The sequence below is a fragment of the Pseudorca crassidens genome, chromosome 1 (assembly GCF_039906515.1).
Source record: "Pseudorca crassidens isolate mPseCra1 chromosome 1, mPseCra1.hap1, whole genome shotgun sequence".
Lineage (NCBI taxonomy): Eukaryota > Metazoa > Chordata > Mammalia > Artiodactyla > Delphinidae > Pseudorca > Pseudorca crassidens.
Window position 1 is genome coordinate 85,094,217 of NC_090296.1, and position 27,504 is coordinate 85,121,720.

The window sequence follows — 27,504 nt, forward strand, 5'->3', positions numbered from 1 at the left end:
GAATGACAAGGTTCATCTCCTACATGAGGCCACTCCTTCAACACTGGGAGGAGTGGCTGTTTCATCTACTATATAGAAACCAACACAGAGAGTCAACCTCAGGAAAAAAAACTTAATGAAATGGAGATAAATAATTTACCTGATAAAGAGCTCAAATAATGGTCTATAAAGATGCTCACCAAACTGGGGAGAAGAATGGATGAACACAGTGAGCACTTCAACAAAGAGATGGAAATGTAAGAAAGTACCAAATAGAAGTCACAGACCTAAAGAATATAATAATTGAACTGAAAAATACACTAGATGGGTTCACTAGCAGACTAGATAAAGCAGAAGAAAGGATCAGTCAACTCAAAGACAAGGCAGTGGAACTCACCCATTCAGAGCAGCAAAAAGAAAAAACAATGAAAAAAGTAAAGATAGCTTAAGGTCTTATGGAACAGCATCACATGGACTAACACTTGCATCACAGGTCTCCTATAAGGAGAATGAAATGAAAAATGTAAATGAAATAATGTTTGTCAAAGTACTTTGTCAACTGTAAAGTGCTGTACACATGTACTTTAACAACCTTGTTACTGGATTCTTAAAAAAAACAAAAGCACCACCTCTGAAGAGAGAAATGGAGTGAGGATTTTTCTGTCCTCATAAGCCTTTTAGCATTTTTGTTTTTTGCTTTTAATACATAGGGCATGTGATACTTTGATTTAAAAAATTAAACATACAAGTCCAAGGACCTGGTGGGAGAAAACGTGCCCATTGATTTGCTTCCAGTCACAAAGATGATATTTGTAACCAACTGGATGTCCCCTCTGGTATCTATACAACAAAAGGGGACAAATTAGGAAATAACCTAGAGGTGCTCAGGCCTGCATTACCAGGAAGTCAACCCTTTTGTTTTGGTAGAGAGAGGTTTTGGTTTGGTTTCTTCCTCCCTACCCAGCTTTATTGAGATAAAATTAGCATATAACATTGTGTAAGTTTAAGGTATATAACATGATAATTTGATGTAAGTATATACTGCAAAAGGATTACTATGATGAGGGTAGTTAACATATCTATTACCTCACATGGTTATCTGTGTGTGGTGAGAACTTTTAAGATCTACTCTCTTAGCAGCTTTTAAGTATACAATACAGTATTGTTATCTATAATTACCGTGCTGTGCATTACATTCCCATAACCTATTTATCTTATAACTGGAAGTTGTACCTTTTGACTACCTTCATCCATTTCCCCCATTCCCCCACTCCTGGAACCACTACTCTGCTCTCTGTTTCTATGAGTTTGGTTTTTTTGATTCTGCATATAAGTGAGAGCATACGGTATTTGTCTTTCTCTGTCTAACTTATTTTACTTAGCTGAATCCCTCCAGGTTCATCCATGTCATCACAAATGGCAGAATTTCCTTCTTTTTTATGGCAGAATAATATTCCATTGTACATATATATCACATTTACTTTATCTATTCATCCATCTATGGACACTTGGTTGTTTCCATGTATTGGTTATTGTAAATAATGCTGCAATATGAACATGGGAATACAGTTATCTCTTTGAGATCCTGTTTTCATTTCCTTTGGATATATACCCAGAAGTGGGATTGCTGGACCACATGTTGTTTTATTTCTAATTTTACTTTATTTTTTTTTGTGGTATGCGGGGCTCTCGCTGTTGTGGGCTCTCCCGTTGTGAAGCACAGGCTCCGGATGCACAGGCTCAGCAGCCATGGCTCACGGGCCCAGCCGCACCACAGCATGTGGGATCTTCCCGGACTGGGGCACAAACCCACGTCCCCTGCATCGGCAGATGGACTCTCAACCACTGCGCCACCAGGGAAGCCCCGCGTGTGTCTTTTTGAATTATGGTTTTCTCTGGGTATACGTCCAGTAGTGGGATTGCTGGGTCATATGGTAATTCTATTTTTAGTTCTTTAAGGAACCTCCATAGTGGCTCTATCAATTTACATTCCCACCAACAGTGCAAGATGGTTCCCTTTTCTCCACACCCTCTCCAGCATTTGTTGTTTGTAGATTTTCTGATGATGCCCATTCAAACTGGTGTGAGGTGATACCTCATTGTAGTTTTGATTTGCATTTCTCTAATAGTGATGTTGAGCAGCTTTTCATGTGCTTCTTGGCCATCTGTATGTCTTCTTTGGAGAAATGTCTATTTAGGTCTTCTGCCCATTTTTGGATTGGGTTGTTTGTTTTTTTACTATTGAGCTGCATGAGCTGTTTATATATTTTGGAGATTAATCCTTTGTCCGATGATTCATTTGCAAATATTTTCTCCCATTCTGAGGGTTGTCTTTTCGTCTTGTTTATATTTTCCTTTGCTGTGCAAAAGCTTTTAAGTTTCATGAGGTCCCCCATTTTTATATTTGTTTTTATTTCCATTACTCTAGGAGGTGGGTCAAAAAATATCCTGCTGTGATTTATGTCAAAGAGTGTTCTTCCTATGTTTTCCTCTAAGAGTTTTATAGTGCCCAGTCTTACATTTAGGTCTCTAATCTATTTTGAGTTTATTATTGTGTATGGTGCTAGGGAGCATTTTAATTTCATTCTTTTACATGTAGCTGTCTAGTTTTCCCAGCACCACTTATTGAAGAGACTGTCTTTTCTCCACTGTATATCCTTGCCTCCTTTGTCATAGATTAGTTGACCATAGGTGCATGGGTTTATCTCTGGGATTTCTATCCTGTTCCATTGATCTATATTTCTGTTTTTGTGCCAGTACCATACTGTCTTGATTACTGTAGCTTTGTAGTATAGTCTGAAGTCAGGGAGTCTGATTCCTCCAGCTCCGTTTTTTTCCCTCAAGACTGCTTTGGCTATTCGGGGTCTTTCATGTCTCCGTACAAATTTTAAGGTTTTTTGTTCTAGTTCTGTAAAAAATGCCATTGGTAATTTGATAGGGATTGCATTGAATCTGTAGATTGCTTTGGGTAGTACAGTCATTTTCACAATATTGATTCTTCCAATCCAAGAACATGGTATATCTCTCCATCTATTTGTATCATCTTTAATTTCTTTCATCAGTGTCTTATAGTTTTCTGCATACAGGTCTTTTCTCTCCCTAGGTAGATTTATTCCTAGGTATTTTATTCTTTTTGTTGCAGTGGTAAATGGGAGTGTTTCCTTAATTTCTCCTTCAGATTTTTCATCATTAGTGTATAGGAATGCAAGAGATTTCTGTGCATTAATTTTGTATCCTGCAACTTTACCAAATTCATTGATTAGCTCTAGTAGTTTCCTGGTGGCATCTTTAGGATTCTCTGTGTATAGGTATCATGTCATCTGCAAACAGTGACAGTTTTACTTCTTCTTTTCCAATTTGTATTGTTTTTATTTCTTTCTCTTCTCTGATTGCCGTGTCTAGGACTTCCAAAACTATGTTGAATAATGGTGGTGAGAGTGGACATCCTTTCTTGTTCCTGATCTTAGAGGAAATGCTTTCAGTTTTTCACCATTGAGAATGATGTTTGCTGTGCGTTTGTTGTATATGGCCTTTATTATGTTGAGGTAGGTTCCTTCTTTGCCCACTTTCTGGAGAGTTTTTATCATAAATGGGTGTTGAATTTTGTCAAAAGCTTTTTCCGCATCTATTGAGATGATCATATGGTTTTTATTCTTCAATTTGTTAATATGGTGTATCACATCGATTGATTTGCGTATATTGAAGAATCCTTGCATCCCTGGGATACATCCCACTCGATCATGGTGTAAGATCCTTTTAATGTGTTGTTGGATTCCGTTTGCTAGTATTTTGTTGAGGATTTTTGCATCTATATTCATCAGTGATATTGGTCTGTAATTTTCTTATTTTGTAGTATCTTTGTCTGGTTTTGGTATCAGGGTGATGGTGGCCTCATAGAATGAGTTTGGGGGCATTCCTTCCTCTGCAATTTTTTGGAAGAGTTTGAGAAGGGTGGGTGTTAGCTCTCCTCTAAATGTTTGATAGAATTCGTCTGTGAAGCCATCTGGTCCTGGGCTTTTGTTTGTTGGAAGATTTTTAATCACAGTTTCAATTTCATTACTTGTGAATGGTCTGTTCATATTTTCTGTTTCTTCCTGGTTCAGTCTTGGAAGGTTATACCTTTCTAAGAATTTGTCCATTTCTTCCAGGTTGTCCATTTTATTGGCATAGAGTTGCTTGTAGTTGTCTCATAGGATGCTTTGTATTTCTGCTGTGTCTGTTGTAACTTCTCCTTTTTCATTTCTAATTTTATTGATTTGAGTCCTCTCCCTCTTTTTCTTGATGAGTCTGGCTAATGGTTTATCAATTTGGTTTATCTTCTCAAAGAACCAGCTTTTAGTTTTGTTGATCTTTGCTGTTGTTTTCTTTGTTTCTATTTCATTCATTTCTGCTCTGATCTTTATGATTCCTTTCCTTCTGCTAACTTTGGGTTTTGTTTGTTCTTCTTTCTCTAGTTCCTTTAGGTGTAAGGTTAGATTGTTTATTTCAGATTTTTCTCGTTTCTTGAGGTAGGCTTGTATAGCTATAAACTTCTCTTGGAACTGCTTTTGCTGCATCCCATAGGTTTTGGAGCATTGTGTTTTCACTGTCATTTGTCTGTAGGTATTTTTTGATTTCCTCTTTGATTTCTTCAGTGATCTCTTGGTTATTTAGTAACGTATTGTTTGGCCTCCATGTGTTTGTGCTTTTTACATTTTTTTCCCTGTAACTGATTTCTAATCTCATAGCATTGTGGTCAGAAAAGATGCTTGATATGATTTCAATTTTCTTAAATTTACTGAGGCTTCATTTGTGATCCAAGATGTGATCTATCCTGGAGAATGTTCCATGAGCACTTGAGAAGAAAGTGTAACCTGCTGTTTTTGGATGGAATGTCCTATAGATATCAATTAAATATATCTGGTCTATTGTGTCATTTAAAGCTTCTGTTTCCTTATTAATTTTCCGTTTGGATGATCTGTCCATTGGTGTAAGTGAGGTGTTAAAGTCCCCCACTATTATTCTGTTACTGTTGATTTCCTCTTTTAGAGCTGTTAGCAGTTGCCTTATGTATTGAGGTGCTCCTATGTTGGGTGCATATATATTTATTATTGCTATATCTTCTTCTTGGATTGATCCCTTGATCATTACGTAGTGTCCTTCCTTGTCTCTTGTAACATTCTTTATTTTAAAGTCTATTTTATCTGATATGAGTATTGCTACTCCAGCTTTCTTTTGATTTTCATTTGCATGGAATATCTTTTTCCATCCCCTCACTTTCAGTCTGTATGTGTCCCTAGGTCTGAAGTGGGTCTCTTGTAGACAGCATATATATGGGTGTTGTATCCATTCAGCAAGCCTGTGTCTTTTGGTTGGAGCATTTAATCTGTTCATGTTTAAGGTACTTATCGATATGTATGTTCCTATTACCATTTTCTTAATTGTTTTGGGTTTGTTTTTCTAGGTCCTTTTCTTCTCTTGTGTTTCCCACTTAGAGAAGTTTCTTTAGCATTTGTTGTAGAGCTGGTTTGGTGGTGCTGAATTCTCTTAGCTTTTGTTTGTCTGTAAAGCTTTTGATTTCTCCATCGAATCTGAATGAGATCCTTGCTGGGTAGAGTAATCTTGGTTGTAGCTTCTTCCCTTTCATCACTTTAAGTATATCATGCCACTCCTTTCTGGCTTGTAGAGTTTCTTCTGAGAAATCAGCTGTTAACCTTATGGGAGTTCCCTTGTATGTTATTTGTCGTTTTTCCCTTGCTGCTTTCAATAATTTTTCTTTGTCTTTAATTTTTGCCAATTTGATTTCTATGTGTCTCGGTGTGTTTCTCCTTGGGTTTATCCTGTATGGGACTCGCTGCACTTCCTGGACTTGGGTGGCTATTTCCTTTCCCATGTTAGGGAAGTTTTCGACTATAATCTCTTCAAATATTTTCTTGGGTCCTTTCTCTCTCTCTTCTCCTTCTGGGACCCCTATAATGCGAATGTTGTTGCATTTAATGTTGTCCCAGAGGTCTCTTAGGCTGTCTTCATTTCTTTTCATTCTTTTTTTCTTTATTCTGTTCCACAGTAGTGAATTCCACCATTCTGTCTTCCAGGTCACTTATCCATTCTTCTGCCTCAGTTATTCTGCTATTGATTCCTTCTAGTGTAGTTTTCATTTCAGTTATTGTATCATTCATCTCTGTTTGTTCTTTAATTCTCCTAGATCTTTGTTAAACATTTCTTGCATCTTCTCAGTCTTTGCCTCCATTCTTTTTCCGAGGTCCTGGATCATCTTCACTATCATTATTCTGAATTCTTTTTCTGGAAGATTGCCTATCTCCATTTCATTTAATTGTTTTTCTGGGGTTTTATCTTGTTCCTTCATCTGATACATAGCCCTCTGCCTTTTCATCTTGTCTATCTTTCTGTGAATGTGGTTTTTGTTCCACAGGCTGCAGGATTGTAGTTCTTGCTTCTGCTGTCTGCCCTCTGGTGGATGAGGCCAAGAGGCTTGTGAAAGTTTCCTGATGGGAGGGACTGGTGGTGGGTAGAGCTGGCTGTTGCTCTGGTGGGCAGAGCTCAGTAAAACTTTAATCTGCTTGTCTGCTGATGGTTGGGGCTGGGTTCCCTCCCTGTTGGTTGTTTGGCCTGAGGCAACCCAACACTGGAGCCTACCCGGCTCTTTGGTGGGGCTGATGGTGGACTCTGGGAGGGCTCATGCCAAGAGGTACTTCCCACAACTTCTGCTGCCAGTGTCCTTGTCCCTTGGTGAGCCACAGCTGCCCCCTGCCTCTGCAGGAGACCTTCCAACATTAGCAGGTAGGTCTGCTTCAGTCTCATCTGGGGTCACTTCTCCTTCCCCTGGGTCCCAATGTGCACACTACTTTGTGTGTGCCCTCCAAGAGTGGAGTCTCTGTTTCCCCCAGTCCTGCCAAAGTCCTGCAATCAAATCTTGCTAGCCGAAGTCTGAGTCTCTAGGAATTCCTCCTTCCGTTGCCAGACCCTCAGGTTGGGAAGCCTGACATGTGGCTCAGAACCTTCACTCCAGTGGGTGACTTCTGGGGTATAAGTGTTCTCCAGTTTGTGAGTCACCCACCCAGCAGTTATGGGATTTGATTTTATTGTGATAGCACCCCTCCTACCGTCTCACTGCAGCTTCTCCTTTGTCTTTGCATGTGGGGTATCTTTTTTGGTGAGTTCCAGTGTCTTCTGGTTGATGACTATTCAGCAGTTAGTTGTGATTCTGGTGTTCTCAAAAGAGGGAGTGAGACCATGTCCTTCTACTCCACCATCTTGAACCAATCTCAAGCTTTTTAATTTGATGTTGTCCAAATTGTTTATTTTTGCTTTTGTTGTTTGTGGAGGTTTGTTTTAAATAATTTGCATTTGTGCTGCTAACTCTAACCTAGTCATCTAAAAGCTAAGGTTTACCGAGAAAGTGCATGGAACAAGAGGGAGGCAATTTAATCCCTGAGCAAAACTGGGCTTGATACCTCCATTCCTTACCCTTTGAGAAAGTAAACATTCCAGAGGAAAGAGTTCGAGAAGGCAGATTGCCAATCCTAATAAAAATATTCTCTCAGTAGGCTGATGTAGGTCTTCACTCAAAGGATGGAGGGGGCTTCCCTGGTGATGCAGTGGTTGAGAGTCCACCTGCTGATGCAGGGGACACGGGTAAAAAAAAAAAGGATGGAGGACATCGATTGGGAATTCAGCTGGCTTTCTTGGCCCACTCCCCCTTAAATACTGATGATGCTGAGTTTGATCCAAAGGTGGTTATCCATCCTCTAGCTATTCAAGGCTCACTACAAAGTTCTTTGGATATAATGGATATCCTCACCTACATCTCCTTGATCCAGGAAAATGAGAATGATGTGACAGAAATCTACTGTGGAAATCTACCAACCAGAGGAAAGATAAGAAATTCTCCATATTTCAGGACTTCCCTGGTGGTCCAGTGGTAAAGAATCTGCCTTACAATGCAGGGGACGCAGGTTCAATCTCTGGTCAGGGAACTAAGATCCCACATGCTGCGGGGCAACTAAGCCCGTGCACCAGCTACTGAGCTCGTGCACCTCAACTAGAGAGCCCACATGCCGCAAACTACAGAGCCCACGCAGCCTGGAGCCCGTGCACCACAAAGAAAGATCCTGCATGCCTAAGCGACGGTCCCATGTCCCACAACTAAGACCTGACAGAGCGAAAAATAAATACAATAAATAAATAAATAATAAATCTTAAAAAAAAAAAAAGAAATTCTCCATATGTCTAAGGCAAGAGAACAGAGCTGGGAAAGAAAACGTCAGGTAGAGCCTCTGAGACAGCGGAGACAGCAACGATGATTATAAAGCTCTTTCCTTTTTTTTTTCGGCCGTACCACACAGCATGCAGGATCTTAGTTCCCCGACCAGGGATCAAACCTGTGCAGTACAAGCACGGAGTCTTTTTTTTTTTTTTTTTTAATTTATTTTTGGCTGCGTTGGGTCTTCATTGCTGTGCGCAGGCTTTCTCTAGTTGCGACAAGCGCCGGCTTCTCATTGTGGTGGCTTTTCCTGCGGAGCACGGGCTCTAGGCGCGTGGGCTTCAGTAGTTGTGGCACGCGGGCTCACTAGTTGTGGCTCGCGTTCTAGAGCGCGGGCTTAGTAGTTGTGGCACATGGGCTTAGTTGCTCTGCAGCATGTGGGATCTTCCCTGACCAGGGCTCGAACCCGTGTCCCCTGCATTGGAAGGCAGATTCTTAACCACTGAGCCACAAGGGAAGTCCCAGAAGCAAGGAGTCTTAACCACTGGACCACCAGGGAAGTCCCTAAAGCTCTTTCCTTTGAAAATAATAAACTGAGTACAAGAAAATTGAAAGGAATTCCAAACAAGCTATAGGACAGTGACACTGGGGTGACATAAAAAAGACAATTAAAATAAATTTACCAGTGAATCTACAATTATTTCAAAATAAAAAGTTTTAAGAAATCTTTTACCTGAAGCCAACATAGTCTCCCATGACGACACACATTAGCTCCTTCTGCTGCCACACTCAGGACACTTTGCTTCTTGATATGGAGCATCTGGTAAGAAAAGGAAGAAAATAAAAATCTCCAGGAAATAAATGTTGCAATTATGACATCATGAATGGCACAAGTAAAATGGCTAGAAATAAACAGAGTGGATCATATTTTTTTACACTTACAAAATCCGAAACACATGTCTGCTTCACACACACACACACAAATCACATTGAATGCTTCTGATCCTCTTTTCAGGGTTCACAAAGTTATTCCACAACTGGAAAATAAATCATTCATATTGCAAATGCTAATAAGAGTTGAAAACTCAGATACCTTTTGTTACCACTGGTGTTACAGCAAAAGGTTTCCAGTCTTTATGGCAAGATTCCTCATGCAAAGAACAGCAATTTACTGTACCTAAAGGGAACTCACACAGTGGCTGAGTCTCACAGTATCTACTGTTCAGAATGAGAAAAACACAGACTTAACAGGTCCTTTAAAGTCTTGGATTCATTAAAATATTCAAAACTGAAATAGGGGTATCCTGGAAACATATGCTGGTCCTCTTATTATCTATATTCTTATCATTTTTCAAAACATTATACAATTCTAAAATCTTTACTGCATAATCCATGAAAATATCTGCATGGCACAAGATTCTCCCCATTTTACAGGTAGATAAATTACTCAAGAATAGAAAGGCAAAGTAACTTACACTAGCACAATATCTTCCTTTACAGAGCATAAAGTGTTCTATATTCTGAGTATCTTTCATCAATGATAAAAAATGGGGACTGAACTTCAGTTCCATTCTCAATCAACAAGAAGGCTGCAAAACTGGGAACAAAAGCTGTATTTCCCTATTGATAAGAATTTCCAACTAACTCTTTAAATTTCCGGAGCAAAAGTTCTTATCTTATTATTTGTTGTTGTTGTCATGGACCCTTTAAAGCATCTGTTGATATATAAAGAATTCTTGTAACTCAATTAAAATGGCAAATGAATAGATATTTCTCTAAAGAAGATGTACAAATAGCCAATAAGCCTATATGGGAAAAGAATCTAAAAAAGAGTGGATATATGTATAGGTATAACTGATTCACTTTGCTGTACACCTGAAACAAACACAACATTGTAAATCAACTATACTCCAACAAAAATTTTTTTTAAAAAGAAAAAAAATAGCCAATAAACACATGAAAATATGCTTAACACTATTAGCCTTCAGGGAAATGCAAATCAAAACCACAATGAGATACTACTTCACACCACTAGGATGGCTATAATTAAAATGACAGGTAATAGTGTCGGTAAGAATGTGGAGAAATTGGAACCCTCATGCCCTGCTGGTGGGAAAGTAAAGTGGTGCAGCACTTTGCAAAACAGTATGGCCAATCCTCAAAAAGTTAAACACAGAGTTATTACATGAGCCAGCAATTCCACTTGTAAGTATCTATCCAAGAGAAATGGAAACGTGTCCACACAAAAACTTGTATATGTATGTTCACAGCAGCACTATTCATAATAGCCAAAAAGTAGAAACAACCCAAATGTCCATCAAATGGTGAAAGGATAAATGAAATGTGGTATATCCATACAAAGGAATATTATTTGGCAACAAAAATAAGTGAAATACTGATACACGCTATAACATAGATAAACCTTGAAAATATTATGCTACGCAAAAGAAGCCAAGCCAATCACAAATGACCACACATCATATGATCCCATTTATATGAAATGTCCTAAACAGGCACATTCATAGAGGCAGAAAATAGATTAGTGGTTGCCAGGGGCTGGGGGTACTCAGAAGGGATTAGAGGTGTTAGCTAAGGAATATGGGGTTTCCTTTTGGAGTATTAAAAATGTTCTAAAATTCACTGTGGTGATGGATGTACAATTCTGTGAATATGCTAAAATCCAGTGAAGTGTACATTTTAAATTGGTAAATTTTATGGCATGTGAATTATATCTCAATTAAGCTGTTTGAAAAACAAAGAATCTGCTGAAAGCTAACCCTCTCTTAAAAAGTACATCTGTGCATACACGAGCATAAGCTTGCTCCTAAACAAAAAACTTAACGACTTCCCTAAAGTCTAACTGTGAACCATAGCCTAGCTGAATAATTAGTTACTGCCATATCTCAAATTAAAAAAATATTATAGAGAAATTGCCTAAATAGAGCATCTAGACTGGTCTTTTAAAAATATAAGTAAAAAAATTTTTGACTCTCCTCTAAAACTGCCAATGGCTCTCCATCTTACTCAAGTCGAACTCAAAATCCTTATGTCTACCTGACCTGCCTCCTGCCCCCTTCCATTCCCTAATATTCTTTTTCACTGTGGTCCTGCCACAATGACCTCCCTGCTGTTCCTCCACACAAGTCAAGTGTGCTTCAGCCTCAGGGCCTCTGCACTTGTAATTATGCCTTCTTTAAGTTTTTTACTAGGTATCCACATGGTTAGCTCCCTTACTTCTTTTAGCTCTCTGTTCCAATGTCACCTCTTCACAGAGGTTTTCTCTGTCTACCCTAAATAAAATAGGAACTCCCTGTCATTCTATTCACCATACTACACTTTTTTTCATAGCACTTACCACCAGTTGATATACAATTATGTGTTTATTTTCTTGCATTAAAATAAGCTCCTTCAGGGCTAGAACTTTGTCTTATTATTATAACCCAGACCTCAGAACAATGCCTGGCAAATAGCCGGCTCTCGGATGTTTTGTTAACTCATTAGGAAAAACACTAATGATCTTATAATAAGAGAGAAATTTATGAGACATAGACATGATACCCATTTGCAGACAATACGGAGAATGACTGAGGGCAATACTTACTGCAGCACCAAATTTCTGCTGGAACTGATCAATGACTGTGTATGTCACTTCCTCTTCCTCTACAGGAGAATATTATTATATATATTTATCTTCCTTGGCAATAGAATAGCCCTCCCACTAATTTTAGCCATAATCCTAAAGTCCTACTCTTTGCAACTCAAATGTCTAGAACTACTGAGACTAAGCCTAGAATACTGAGAACTATTTCATTATCACCTGCATCAGCCCATCCCGTAGTGAACACTATTAGCATCCTATTTGTCAGTTGAGAATAAACAAAAGCCCCACTGATGATATCTTATAAAATAAAATATTTACTCATTTCCTTTGATAATCCAGTAATGTTTCCTTCATCATAAGTTTATGTCTTGAATACTTCAAGACATGTACTTTTAAAAAAATGTTAATACAATTTTTGAAGGTTACTCTCCATTTACAGTTATTAGAAAATATTGGCCATATTCCCCGGTATTGTACAATACATCCTTGTAGCCTATCTTATATCCAATAGTTTGTGACTCCCACTGCCCCACCCCTATATCCCCCCCACACTGGGAACCACTAGTCTGTTCTCTGTATCTGTGAGTCTGCTTCTTTTTTGTTATAGTCACTAGTTTGTTGTATTTTTTAGATTCCACATATAAGTGATATCATACAGTATTTAAGACATGCATTTTCTAAAAGCACATTCATAATAAAAAATAATAGTTTAAAATAAATTAGTCCTGGAGATGGACCAATGTCCACACGTTTGGAATTCTCTGGATCCTGAAAATTAATTATTTTTCTAATTATGTAATTTAAAAGATTAGAGGTATAGCATAACATATAGTTCTTCTTCATCTCCCAAACTTTAAAACTCTGGAGTGGCTCAGGACATAGTCCATAAGCCACTTCCTTTTTTCTATCCATACTTACTCTCTTGGTGATCTCATCTAGTCTCAAGGCTTTAAATATCATTTATAGGCTAGATCTTGAATTTATATCTCCACCTCAGATCTTTGTCTTCATCTCTCAGCTTACACTCAAACTTAGGTTGACCAAAACTAAACTCCTAACCATCTCCCCAAAACCTTTCCCACCCAGAATCCTTCCCATACTTCAGGCTGCTCAAGCCCAAACCCCTGAAGTCATCCTTGTTTCCTTTTTCTTTCACAACCACATCTAATCTGTCAGTACATTGTGTTGGCTCCACCTCAATATATATGCAGAATTCCACCACTTCCTACCAACCATATCGCCACCACGAGGGTCCAAACCACCATACCCACTAAACAAAATTATTTCAGTAGCCTCCTAACTGGTATTCATGCTCTTACGTTGGCCCTCCTCTCAGCATCTATACAGTATCCAGAGTGATACTGCTTCTTCTGCTCAAAACTCTCCAATGGAAAATAGAAGTTTTAAAAAATACCTTCTAGGGCTTCTCTGGTGGCGCAGTGGTTGAGAGTCTGCCTGCCGATGCAGGGGACATGGGTTTGTGCCCCAGTCCGGGAAGATCCCACATGCCGCGGAGCGGCTGGGTCCGTGAGCCATGGCCGCTGGGCCTGCGCGACCGGAGCCTATGCTCCGCAACGGGAGAGGCCACAACAGTGAGAGGCCCACGTACCACAAAAAAACAACAACAAAAAACCCCAAAAACCTTCTATAATAGTATAAAAATAGAAATACTTAGGGATAAATATGGCAAAAGATGTGTAAGACATACAATGAGAACTACAAAACACTGAGAAATTAAAGATCTAAATAAATGTAGAGGTATACTGGGTTAATGGAATGGAATACTCAATACTGTTAAGATGTCAATATTCCCCAAACTGATCTATCAATTCATTGTAAACCCAAAAAAGATTCCAGCAGAGTTTTTTCTTTTTTGGTAGAAATTAACAAGCTGATTCTAAAATTCATAGGGAAATGCAAAGAACAAAGGACAGCTGAAACAACTTTGAAAAAGAACAAAGTTGGAGAATTAATACTACCTGCTTTCAAGATCTATCATAAATCAACAATAAACAAAACAGTCTAGTATTGGTGTAAAGATAGAAAAATTAGATCAATGTAACAGAATAGAGTGTCCATAAATAAATAAACCTATATACATACAGAAAACTGATTTTTGACAAAGGTGCAAAGGTAACTGAAGGGAGAAAATACAGACTTTTCAATAAACGGTGCTGGAATAATTGGATGTCCATATGGAAAAAAAAAACCTTGTCCATATCACATCATATACAAAAGTTAAAAATGGATCATACAGGAATAAAGACGCAGATGTCGTGAATGGACTTGAGGACACGGGGAGGGGGAAGGGTAAGCTGGGACGAAGTGAGAGAGTGGCATGGACATATATACACTACCAAATGTAAAACAGATAGCTAGTGCGAAGCAGCCGCATAGCACAGGGAAATCAGCTCAGTGCTTTGTGACCACCTAGAGGGGTGGGATAGGGAAGATGGGAGGGAAGGAGACGCAAGAGGGAGGAGATACGGGGATATATATATATGTATAGCTGATTCACTTTGTTATAAAGCAGAAACTAACACACCATTTTAAAGCAATTATACTCCAATAAAGATGTTTAAAAAAAGTATATATAAACATTTTAAAAAAGTGGATCATAGACCTAAATGTAAAACCTAAAATGTCTAGAAGAAAACAAAGGAGAAAATCTTTGTGACTCTGAGCTAGGAGAGGTTACTTAGATATGACATCAAAAGCACAATCCGAGAAGCAAGAAGAATTACAATCCTGCAGCCTGTGGAACAAAAACCACATTCACAGAAAGATAGACAAGATACAAAGGCAGAGGGCTATGTACCAGATGAAGGAACAAGATGAAACCCCAGAAAAACAACTAAGTGAAGTGGAGATAGGCAACCTTTCAGAAAAAGAATTCAGAATAATGATAGTGAAGATGATCCAGGACCTCGGAAAAACAATGGAGGCAAAGATCGAGAAGATGCAAGAAATGTTTAACAGAGACCTAGAAGAATTAAAGAACAAACAAACAGAGATGAACAATACAATAACTGAAATGAAAACTACCGGAGAAGGAAGCAATAGCAGAATAACTGAGGCAGAAGAACAGATAAGTGACCTGGAAGAGAGAATGGTGGAATTCACTGCTGCGCAACAGAATAAAGAAAAAAGAATGAAAAGAAATGAAGACAGCCTAAGAGACCTCTGGGACAACATTCAACGCAGCTACATTCACATTAAAGGGGTCCCAGAAGGAGAAGAGAGAGAGAAAGGACCCGAGAAAATATCTGAAGAGATTATAGTCGAAAACTTCCCTAACATGGGAAAGGAAATAGCCACCCAAGTCCACGAAGCACAGAGAGTCCCACACAGGACAAACCCAAGGAGAAACATGCGGAGACACAGAGTAATCAAACTGACAAAAATTAAAGACAAAGCAGCAAGAGAAAAATGACAAATAACATACAAGGGAACTCCCATAGGTTAACAGCTGATTTCTCAGCAGAAACTCTACAAGCCAGAAGGGAGTGGCACGATACACTTAAAGTGATGAAAGGGAAGAACCTACAACCAAGATTACTCTACTCAAGATCTCATTCAGATTCATTCAGATTCATTACTCACGCAAGATCTCATTCAGATTCGATGGAGAAATCAAAAGCTTTACAGACAAGCAAAAGCTAAGAGAATTCAGCACCACAAAACCAGCTCTACAACAAATGCTAAAGGAACTTCTCTAAGTGGGAAACACAAGAGAAGAAAAGGACCTACAAAAACAAACCCAAAACAATTAAGAAAATGGTCATAGGAACATACATATCGATAATTACCTTAAATGTGAGTGGATTAAATGCTCCAACCAAAAGACACAGGCTTGCTGAATGGATACAAAAACAAGACCCATATATATGCTGTCTACAAGAGACCCACTTCAGACCTAGGGACACATACAGACTGAAAGTGAGGGGATGGAAAAAGATATTCCATGCAAATGGAAACCAAAAGAAAGCTGGAGTAGCAATACTCATATCAGATAAAATAGACTTTAAAATAAAGAATGTTACAAGAGACAAGGAAGGACACTATATAATGATCAAGGGATCAATCCAAGAAGAAGATATAACAATTATAAATATATATGCACCCAACATAGGAGCACCTCAATACATAAGGCAACTGCTAACAGCTATAACACAGGAAATCGACAGTAACACAATAATAGTGGGGGACTTTAACACCTCACTTACACCAATGGACAGATCATCCAAAATGAAAATAAATAAGGAAACAGAAGCTTTAAATGACACAATAGATCAGATAGATTTAATTGATATTTATAGGACATTCCATCCAACAACAGCAGGTTACACTTTCTTCTCAAGTGCGCACGGAACATTCTCCAGGATAGATCACTTCTTGGGTCACAAATCAAGCCTCAGTAAATTTAAGAAAATTGAAATCTTATCAAGCATCTTTTCTGACTACAACGCTATGAGATTAGAAATGAGTTACAGGAAAAAAAAGTAAAAAACACAAACACATGGAGGCTAAACAATACGTTACTAAAAAAAAAAAAAAAAAAAAAAAGCACAATCCATAAAAGAAAGAAAATGGATAAATGGTACTCCATCAAAATTTTAAATGTCTGCTCTTCAAGAGATGCTTTAAGAGAATGAAAAGACAAACCACAGACTTGGAGAAAATATTTGCAAAGCATATATTTGAGAAAAGACTTGTATCCAGAATATATAAAGAACTCCCAACACTGAATAATAAGAGAACAATCCAATAAGAAAATGAACAAAAGATATGGATAGACATTCACCAAAGATATTCAGATGCCAAATAAGCACATTAAAAAATCCTCAACATCCTTAGTCATTAGGGAAATGAAAAAAAACAACCAACCAACCTCCAATGGCTTCTCTTCTCACTGCAGAGTAAAAGCCAAGTCCTTTCAATGATCTACAAAGTCTTCTATGATCCACTCACCCCACTTCATCCCCTACTGCTCTCCTTGCTCCAGCTACACTCATCTCCTTGCTGTCCCTTCAAGATCATGGCATGTTCCTCTCTCAGGCCTTTGCATCTGCTAATTTTTTATGCCTAAAAACCATTCCCCCCAGATATTCATACATCTTGGTCCCTCACTTCCTTCAAGCCTTTACTTCAAATGTCACTATTTCAGTGAGACCTGTCCTGGACACTCAAAAATTGTAAAACCACCCTCTCCTCACATTTCTTCTTTTTCTTCTGTTTTTTTCTACTTAACATGTGGCACCAGCATACTATATAGTATACTAATTTATCTTATTTAGTGTGTTTCCTGCACCATAACTCGATGAAGGTAGAGATACCAAACTTTGGTATCCCCAATGTCTGGCATATAGTGTGCACTCAAATATTAAATAAGCAAATGAATCATGGTATTTTATCTTAATTCGGACCCTAGAAACAATAGCCTAGCTGAGAATTCCACATAGAACCTTGACTCGGGGTTATACCAACTCTGAAGAGTTCTGAACCACAAGAGAGCCTAGAAAATTCAGAGCCCTTGTTCTCACCTGATGGGCTGTACTTGAGGTCATTTAGCAGAGAAGTGGTTGGTGCCTCAGAGGCAGGAGAAGCAGGCTTATATACATTTAGGTCTTCATCTTTTATTGTATCCATCCTGTTTCTTTCTGTATTTAGACTATGCTTACAAAAAACAACACTTAGGTGAGCTTGTTCTTTGTTGTTAACACCATACACACATCAGTGGTAAGGACTCTGGATCTTTCATAGAGAACCCATTCATCCACTGTTTACACTGATTTGAAGATACCATCTAAAGATGGAAGGAAACATCCACCTATTTCTTCTCATGTTAGGAATTACACAGCTAGTGAATTACAGTTAAGGCTTTCTACCCTAATGTGTACATCTGGGTAACATCATAATTAAGAAAATCATTCCATCATACCTAACAGAAGATGCCTTTTCTCTTACTGCACCTTGTTCTTCTTCATCCAGTAGTTCCACTGTAAAATAACCAAACGGCTTCCAACAGGGCTTCCAATCTGAAAGCAGTTAACTATCCCTCTGTCCCCTCCACACCCACAGTTTGATTATGTAACACAGACAGTAATTGGGAATGAAATGTTAGTCCATAGAGCCTTCATCGGCCAGCAATAAATAAGAGCAGAAAAGACTATCCAAAGTACTGAAGACCCCTAATCTTACATCCCTACGTAGCTTCCTTGATCATTTAGCAGGATTAGGAACCTCTCTACATATCCACTTTACCCTTTTTGTTCCAGGACACCTTTGTGGTCATGCAGAATGGTTCTAGAGATATCTTTTCTTTCCTATTTATTCCCATCCTAATGCATTTTCCTTCACACTATGTACTGTTTGGGGGTTTTCTCTCAAATCATTCACACTGTCCCTTCCACTTTCTCAGGCTGGTGCATTAACAGTTCAGTGATGTGAAAGGTAATAAAAGCTAGACTGGAAATCACAAAATAAATATGAGAGAAACATTCCACAGAGACTCTGAAACCATTTATTTTTAACCTAACAGTTCACGGAATACAGGGAAATATTGTATATCATTGATTCTAAGATGCACATTTTAAACAACTCTGAAATTGGATATGATTTACGGTAAATGCACATGATAGTTTAATTGGCAGCTTCTTTTTCTTTCTTAGGGTGGGAAAAGAAATAATGCACATTGTCATTAATGGCATCTAAGATTCAATTAAGTACCCTTAGGTACTTTTCATGGAAAAAGTTTCTCAGGGGCAACTATGTTTCAAATGTCTCTTTCTCCTACACTGTCTAGAAGTGTTGAGTCTGGGTCAGAGAAAGTAAAATTCACTAAAAACTCGGATTAATCAATTATTATCCTTTATCTTGATAATTCTTATTCAAGGTGCTTTTCAGGGAGAACCCTCTATGGCTGATTGAGCCACAGGGCAAAGAAAGAAGAAGAAGGCCATCTTCGAGCCTAGAAATTATAAACAAAGGCCAAGTCCTGAGAATGAATTTAGGAAGAAATGAATCCATGTGTACAGATCACAAAGCTGGTCAGTGGTCAGCCTTCTCCTGAGTTAGGAAATAGTAGTAGTAATTCCTTCATTTTTCTTTACAAACTCATCCACAGCCTAGCTTTGTTCCAGTCCAGAGCTCTGTTCTACTGCAAAGTCTAACAGTTAACACACAATTAACAATCGCTCTACTTCCACCACCATCACTGCCATTTTTAAAAGGTGCTCAAGGGACAAAGAGTGTTTACAGTAGCGTACTCAGTAAGAAATGACAGTTATATAAGCTGGCTGGGGACTTCCCTGGTGGTCCCGTGGCTAAGACTCCACGTTCCCAGAGCAGAGGGGCCTGGGTTCGATCCCTGGTCAGGGAACTAGATCCCACAGGCCTCAACTAAAGATCCCACATGCCGCAACTAAAGATCACGCATGCCACAACTAAAATATCCTGCATGCCACAACTAAGACCTGACGTAGCCATAGAAAGAAAGAAAGAAATACTAAAAAAAAAAAAAAAAAAAAAAAGCTGGCTGGACTTGTCTGCTTTAAAGTAGGTCTTGATTGGCAGAAGTCCTTTCCTTTCCTCATATCTGCCCCAACGGTAAGAAATGCACAGTTCTATGAGGTCCCAGCTCACCCGTTCCGCCACCCCCCTCCACCCCACACTGATATTCACTCCTCCTTGGAAGGCTTTTTGCTTTTGAGTTCTTGAAAGAAAGAATAGTTCTTGTTCCTAACCCTTTTCTCTTACCCCATTTGGCTTGTCTGAAGCACACTGACCAGATGAGCTTCTATAGCTCTTCCTTCAGGCAAACAATTGTATCTATTCTTGCTAAATTGTTTTAGCTGGCAGAAATAAAGAACAGGGCTACTTCCCACAATTCCAAAATCCCCAAAGGTCTGAAAACCAAAAATTCTTTGTAACTCTTTTGGCAGCAAAACCTGAACTGACATACTATTTACAGTCCTATTTTATTCCACTTAATATGATTATCCATCTGTTTCTCTGTAGAAATGTGTTTTATTACGGAGTGCTGACCAGACCCACTTGAGGTGTTATGTAATATGACCAGTATATACCCTTTGTTAGCTTTTTGAAAAATCCAGAACTAGCCTGAGATCTGAAACATTTGGCCCCAAGGTTTCAAATAAGGGACTGTGAATGTACTGTGAGTGTCTGGTGTTAAATTCGCTTGCTGAGCAAGACAGTTCCTTTCTTTCTTTTTTTTTTTAAATTTATTTATTTAATTAATTTATTATTTTTTTGCTGCATTGGGTCTTTGTTGCCGTGCACGGGCTTTCCCTAGTTGTGGCGAGCGGGGGATACTCTTCGTTGAGGTGCATAGGCTTCTCACTGGGGTGGCTTCTCTTCTTGAGGTGCATGGGCTCTAGGACTGCAGGCTTCAGTTGTTGTGGCACAAGGGCTGGGCTCAGTAGTTGTGGCTCGCGGGCTCTACAGCGCAGGCTCAGTAGTTGTGGCGCACGGGCTTAGTTGCTCCATGGCACGTGGGATCTTCCCAGACCAGGGATCAAACCCGTGTCCCCTGCATTGGCAGGCGGATTCTTAACCACTGCGCCACCAGGGAAGTCCGACAGTTCCTTTCTGTTCAGATTCCTAACTCTGCCTGCGAGCTGAGTCTCTAGTACTGAGTACCAGATGTCCTCACATTGTAAAACCAACATGATTAAAATTCTCTACGACTGTTCTGCTCATAGTACCTCCCGAAACAGTAAGATAAGGGACAATTCCCAAATACCAGCTTTAAGAGTTCATAAATGCAAGATAACATCTTAGTTTTCCCTCCAACCCCCAAACACTGAAATGAGGCAGAGCAATGAGTTTATTGCTACTGCAAATCCCAATACCAGCATTTAGGGAACATGAAGTTCTCACCATTCACAATCTCGTGTCCAAAAAACATCTTCACTCCTGGGACACTTCGATCAGTCTCCACATTCTTCACTGTTATAGAAAACAATTCATTTGGTTGATAAAAAGTAATATTCCCTAAAACTATAAGAAAATATGTCTCACAAAAGTGCCCAAATCTGAGTTTTATAAAAATCCCTAAATTATCTTCCCCAAGGAATAAAAAGTCAATAATAAATTACAAAGCTATAACCTTGAAACAAGTAGTATAAAGAACAGAGGGAACACCAGAATGGTCCAAGATACACTAAAAGGGCAGTAGTAGTACACTGAATTTAAACTTCTTCCAAAAATATTCTAAGGCCTTTGGGGCTAAGGATTATCTACTTATTATATTTCTACTGATTTTTACTCCAACTAACTCCAGAAAAAAACAAGTCATCTGACTACTTCTAGAGTCCACACCCTGTTTCATGTCACTCTACATGCTTGAGCTATTAATTGTCAGAGACAACAATCCAACTCCTGGCCCAATTATAGGCTCTTCTATGAGTAGGTAAGGGAGTTGGGAGAAGTTTATTTGTCATGTTTACAATACAGTGTCAGTTTTTTCTAGATGGCAGTGCTCACAGCAGCTGTATATTTCCACATTTCTCAGCAATCCAAAACAAATGAGTTTTACCTTCACTAGTCCACTGAACATATTCTTACATAGGTCAAAGATCACCAACTGCCTATTTGTCAAATCCCCAAAAAAGTTTACAATCTTATACTTGGTTCCCATGCATCCACTGACAATACTGTTCTCTCCTTTCTTCTTTGGCTTACAGGACACTCTTTTTTTTTTTTTTGCGCGGTACGCGGGCCTCTCACTGTTGTGGCCTCTCCCATTGCGGAGTACAGGCTCCGGACGCGCAGGCTCAGCGGCCATGGCTCACAGGCCCAGCCGCTCTGCGGCACATGGGATCTTCGTGGACCGGGGCACGAACCCGTATCCCCTGCATCGGCAGGCGGACTCTCAACTACTGCCCACCAGGGAAGCCCTACAGGACACTCTTAGTGTTTATTTCTTTTCCTACTAATTATCTAAAGCCACCACACTGAGCACCCACTCCAAACCAGGCATCTTGCTAATTATTTGCCTGTGTTTGACTATCCAGTAACATAATGAGATAGGTATTTCACTATCTCCATTATGGAGGAATTTGAGGCTCAGAAAGGTTGAATAACCTGCTCAAGGTCACACTACTAGTAAAAGACAGAGTCAGGATTCAAAACCAGGCCTCAATGATTTTAATAAGCATCTTGTAACCAGTGTTCCACTGTCTCCCTGATTTCCTCCTTCCAGTCTCCTTAGCTGTCTCTGCCACCACCGCTTGCCCCTTACACATTGATAATCCCTAGGGTGATATTCTTCATGCTTCTTCCTTCTCCTTGAATGATCACATCAACTTCCTAGTTGTCCTGACATACATTATTTCCCCAGTATGGATTATTTCTCTGAGCTCCACTCTCATTTTCAACTAATAGCAGACTTACTGCATTATTTTTCAAATTGATCATTATCTTCTCCCACTAACCAACAAACCTGTTCCTCTTCCCATTTCTATCAATTAATAACAGTATTATACACATAATCTGAGTTATAAATGTAGGAGGCTCTTTGACTATCTAATTCAGCAGTCCCCAACCTTTTTGGCACCAGGGACCGGTTTCGTGGAAGACAATTTTTCCATGGACTGGGGTGGGGGGATGGTTTCGGGATGATTCAAGCACATTACATTTATTGTGCACTTTATTTCTATTATTATTACATTGTAATATATAATGAAATAATTACACAACTCACCATAATGCTGACAGGAGGTGGAGCTCAGGCAGTGCAAGTGATGGGGAGCGGCTGTAAATACTGATGAAGCTTTGCTCGCTCGCCTGCCATTCACCTCCTGCTGTGCAGCCCGGTTCCTAACAGGCCATGGACCAGTACCGGTCTGTGGTCGGGGGATTGGGGACCCCTGATCTAATTGATTACTAGGTTACTTATCCTCACTCCTAAGCATTTCTAGAATCTGTCTTCTCTACTCCATTCCTTGCCAAACCTTAGCTCTGACTCCCATCATTTCCTCTTTATTGGGTCCCTTGATTGTCTGAATAGTTCCCTGTCTATTCTCCTTGTCTCTAGTTTATTGCTACTTCAAACCTTCCTTCATGCTGCTGTCATAGTGATGTCACTCCCTGCTTTGTCCAAATGGTACATAAATTAGTAAGCAGGTGTAACAGTTCTACCATCAACTCCTCCTTTGGGAAGCCTCCCCCACTGTCCTAACCCTACCATTCTCAATCTAAATTAGCTGAAATTCTGTGTTTCCACAGCATCTTGTGCGTCCGTCTATCACACAGGGTATCACACTGCATTACACCTTTCTACTTGTTTACCTGTCTCCTTACTAGACAAAGTTTTTTGAGGACAGAGACCATGTTATTCTTATCCATATCCCTGGTACCCAGCACAGTGCCTGGGATATAAAACTCAGTAAATGATTACCAAATGAATTAATATTGCAAAAGCCTGGTATAGTCCCATCCTAGCCTACAAAAGTCTATTTTAACTCATAATATGGCTTAACAGTAACACTAATCTCTCAAATGTCATTTACACGTTTCAACTGTGAACTTGAAATTTACTGTGCCAGGAAATCAACTACTCTTAACAAGTCAATATTCTAGCTGAATAAAAACTATATATTGGGGCTTCAAGGTGAGCACATGGAGGAGACTAAGAGGGTGGCATGCCTAGAGAGGGTAGAAACTCTGAGCCCCTTCCCACATACCTTGCCCTATAAATCTCTTCCATCTGGCTGTTCCTGAATTTTATCCTTTAAAAATGAATTGGAATTGAAACTGGGAGGTGTAAAGGCTACCTTGTGACCAGGAGGATAACACATGGTCGCTGAGGTGGCAGAGCAGGAGCACAAGACACCTGATCCCTCCTGGCATCTTTCAGCCACTGCACTATTCCTCAGTAGTCTACCTCTGGGCTTCTTTTTGCATGAGAAAAATTAACCCCTTACAGTCTTTGTGAATTTGTCTGTTGAAGCCAAAAGCAATTCTAATACAGTGGTTAATTTTAATTTCAAGGTGCATATGGAGAGAAATTAAAAGAAGTACCCAGTTAAAAAAAACTCTCTATATTGAAAATTTCCACTATCATGTCAATAAAAGTATAGAAGCGGGGACAAGCCAGCATATGCAGCCATGTTGCTCTGTTAGGGAAAACAGCATTCTAATCCTCCTCCCACCCTTTCCCTAAAATAGGAATAATGCCACTCTCCCAGTTGCTAAGCGAGCGCAGAACCATCACCCAAACTGAGTTATTAGTCTCCTAAAAGGCAGGAGATTATGAGAAATAAAATGAGACCTTTCTTCAGGACAACAATCTTGTTAGGGTCCACATGCTGGAGCACTCCCTCAAAGATGCCACAAACCAATGTGAGTTTCACTCTTCTCCACAAAATCTGATTGAGGAAATGGTAGTCACTGGTGGGATCCATGCTATTTGATTCCAGAAGGAGTCTTCAAATAATCTTCTTTAAGTATCCAAACCCTTGAAAATAAAAGAGATCTATGATTTTTTAAATATTTTGGGGAAAATGAGGTTATTTTTCCTTTCCCCATACCTGGGATAAGAAAAATTAAAATATTAGAGAAATTCAATTCTGTTCATCTTTTTAGAATGATAATGAGAAAAATATCATTGCAAGCACCAACTCTAATTTATACATGGGAAACTAAAAAGTTATGACTTCAGGCAAGGGCTTCCCTGGTGGCGCCCTTGAGAATGGTTGAGAATCTGCCTGCCAATGCAGGGGACACGGGTTCGAGCCCTGGTCTGGGAGGATCCCACATGCCGCGGAGCAACTGGGCCCGTGAGCCACAACTACTGAGCCTGTGCGTCTGGAGCCTGTGCTCCGCAACAAGAGAGGCCACAACAGTGAGAGGCCTGCGCACCACGATGAAGAGTGGACCCCGCATGCCACAACCAGAGAAAGCCCTCACACAGAAACGAAGACCCAACACAGCAAAAATAAATTAATTAATAAACTCCTACCCCCAAATCTTCTTAAAAAAAAAAAAGACTTCAGGCAAGGTGGGTTTGACGTCTTTGTCTATAAAATGGCCTAATGTCACTTTTCCTTCCTTAGCTAAATGGAATAAGAAGAACATTTAGAGGCTTTTTAATAGCACATGCATACATCATTTTAACAGCAACCAAAAAAACTAAAAGAACAAATGAAAAAAAATGATATTGGCAAACACCTGCCAACACATTGCAATAAACTGTTTACCCAGAAACGTCTGGGATCTAACCTCTTCTAGATGAAGCCTCTTCTAGGTTAATCACATTTCCAGAGTTTCACACTGTAACCAACCAAAGAATAAGTGACTTAGAACTATCACAATTTACGCATTACCAATCCAGCTGCCATGTCACTGCGAGGGCCATTCCACCCAACCCTGGCCACAGCTCAGGGACTGGGCTGCTGTAATGTCACCAGTCATGTGCAGCCTGACAGATTAACTGACACATGCCACACACTGGTTTTGTAAAATTCAACTGTTTTTGTAAAAATGATGCATGCTTATAAAAAGGATAACAATGCAGAAATGTACAAAGAAAAAACTTTATCTTGCAGAAATAGCTATCATTCATAGTAGACACTCTTATAATCCTCAGTGTAATACTGTAAATTAAAAGATAAAAAAAAAAAGATGAATCCTTTTCTCTAAGTATCTTTTAGAACAATCCTGTTATTCGGAGGTCTTTGTATTTAGAAGCTCAGCTAAGTGTTCCTCCACAGTGGTTAAATTTAAAAGTGGCTTGCCTTTGCCCCACTTGGAATAGTCAACCAGTGAATTTTGCAATTTAGTTTAACTATAAAACACTGACTAAATAACTAAGGCCCAATTTGACTAGGAAGAGGTGAGACATTACATAGCATTTTTAACCAGATAAATAACTTACACTTTAATATTTTAAGGTCTAGCAAGTGCCTTCACAATTATTATTTGTTGCCTACAACAACTACCTAATTTACAGATGTAGAAACTGAGGCTTAAAGATTTAAGACACCTGCCCAAAGTTACACAGCTAGAAGGTAATGGAACCTGAACTAAAACCAGGTCCTTAGTGGAGGATGTGTGCAGTCTAGTGCAAGACAAAGTGTTATGCATCCAGAAAGAACAGAAAACAAGTCACCAGAGTGCCTGGAAAAATCATTCTTCTTTGTTCAAGTCAATCCAACTGGTAAAAGGGGAATTTTTACAGAAATAAAAGAAAACATAAAACTGGAAAAAACAGTCCTTAATAGAGGTAAAAATTAATTTATATTTTTAAAAGATACATAAGAAAGAAGCTTGTGAAATGCCTGGATAATAAAGAAATTTAAGAAATGTTAAAGTAAATCAGAAAAACATTAACACAAAGCAAAGCGCCGACTGAGGATGGTTGCAAAAGGTTAAGATTCAAGATTAGGGGCTTCCCTGGTGGCGCAGTGGTTGAGAGTCCGCCTGCCGATTGCAGGGGACACAGGTTCGTGCCCCGGTCCGGGAAGATCCCACATGCCGCAGGAGCGGCTAAGCCCGTGAGCCATGGCCGCTGAGCCTGGGCGTCCGGAGCCTGTGCTCCGCAACGGGAGAGGCCACAGCAGTGAGAGGCCCGCGTACCGCAGAAAAAAAAAAAAAAAAAAAAAAAAGATTCAAGATTAGGAAGGAGCGAGTAAGGTCAGGACCTAGAGATGGGCTTCAAGACAGACTCAGAAAATGGACATTCAACTCGGTGACATCACAGGTTTTTCTACCATACTTACGCTCTCAGAATAAAAAGAAGGTCCTGTGGCCTAGATGGGCATATCCAACATGTCACACTCTGCTTATTCAGGCAGACATCATTAGGTCAGACAAAAGTAAGTCTATCGTGAAAACAATTCAGTAAGACTAGAACCTCAGTATCCTTGCTAAGCCGTTAAAGCCTTAGGTAAAGCTTAAAACTAGTAACCTAAATTGACTTGACCATTTCGCTAATACAGGGTTCTAGTGCTTAAGTACTAAGTGATAGCGGTCAGAATTTGGTTCTTCCATAACTCAAACCAGTTCTGTACAAAGTAACACTCGAGGGGTGGGTAAGGGGTGTAAAGGCACTGAAGCCACAGGAAAAGAACTGGTTCATCTTAAAGGGTGTACTAATTTAACGGGTGGCTTTAAATGTTTTCAAGAAAACAAAAATATGCCACAGGAACAAAATGCAAATTTCCTCGTTTTTAAGGCAAAATAAGAAACTTCAAATAAACGGCGGGCCATACGCTAGAAATTCTCTCCTCCGCCGTTGGGTTTGTTTTTCTTTTTCCTCCGACGAAAGTTTGGGAAATCTTGTCTCTATTTCAGCCAAATGGTGAGTTACTCGAGCTTCAGTCTTGAAGTGAAAAAAGAGGGACTGCTGTTAAGGAAAAACTCTCGGGGAGTTCCAAGCCCGCGGTGGCGGTTATCAAAGGACAGTCCCGAAAACTAAAGCACGTAGCGCTGGGAACCCACTCTACAGGTCGGACGCCAGCCGGCCTGAACCAGAGGTCCCGTCTGTTTCCCGAGGAGCCAATCGGCGCGCGGTCCCGAGGCTGGCTCTCGAGCGCCCCTTGCGGCCGAGAGGAGAGAGGGCCCCCAGGAAGAATCAGGAGGTGCAACTCCCAGCATGCAGTTCCCGGGAGACACACCCTAGCGTTCACTCAAGCGACGTTTTGTCTGTTTTTATTGTTTCTCTCCGCAATCCATGCCAACCGTAGGGTGGAATTTC

General features: G+C 39.7%; 1 protein-coding gene across 1 annotated transcript in view; it reads right to left on the reverse strand.

Moving 5' to 3' along the window:
- Positions 1-27,331, reverse strand: part of EXD1 (exonuclease 3'-5' domain containing 1) — a 40,751-nt gene extending 13,420 nt beyond the window's left edge. The window contains exons 1-8 of the mRNA XM_067743669.1: positions 27,020-27,331; positions 26,528-26,629; positions 24,079-24,264; positions 20,685-20,753; positions 17,725-17,782; positions 17,327-17,454; positions 11,784-11,842; positions 8,916-9,002 (exon numbers count right to left, since the gene is read on the reverse strand). Of these exons, the coding sequence (XP_067599770.1) occupies positions 8,916-9,002; positions 11,784-11,842; positions 17,327-17,454; positions 17,725-17,782; positions 20,685-20,753; positions 24,079-24,211 (534 nt within the window). The 5' untranslated portion in view covers positions 24,212-24,264; positions 26,528-26,629; positions 27,020-27,331. The remainder of the gene's footprint in view (positions 1-8,915; positions 9,003-11,783; positions 11,843-17,326; positions 17,455-17,724; positions 17,783-20,684; positions 20,754-24,078; positions 24,265-26,527; positions 26,630-27,019) is intronic.
- Between the last annotated feature and the right edge of the window lie 173 nt (positions 27,332-27,504).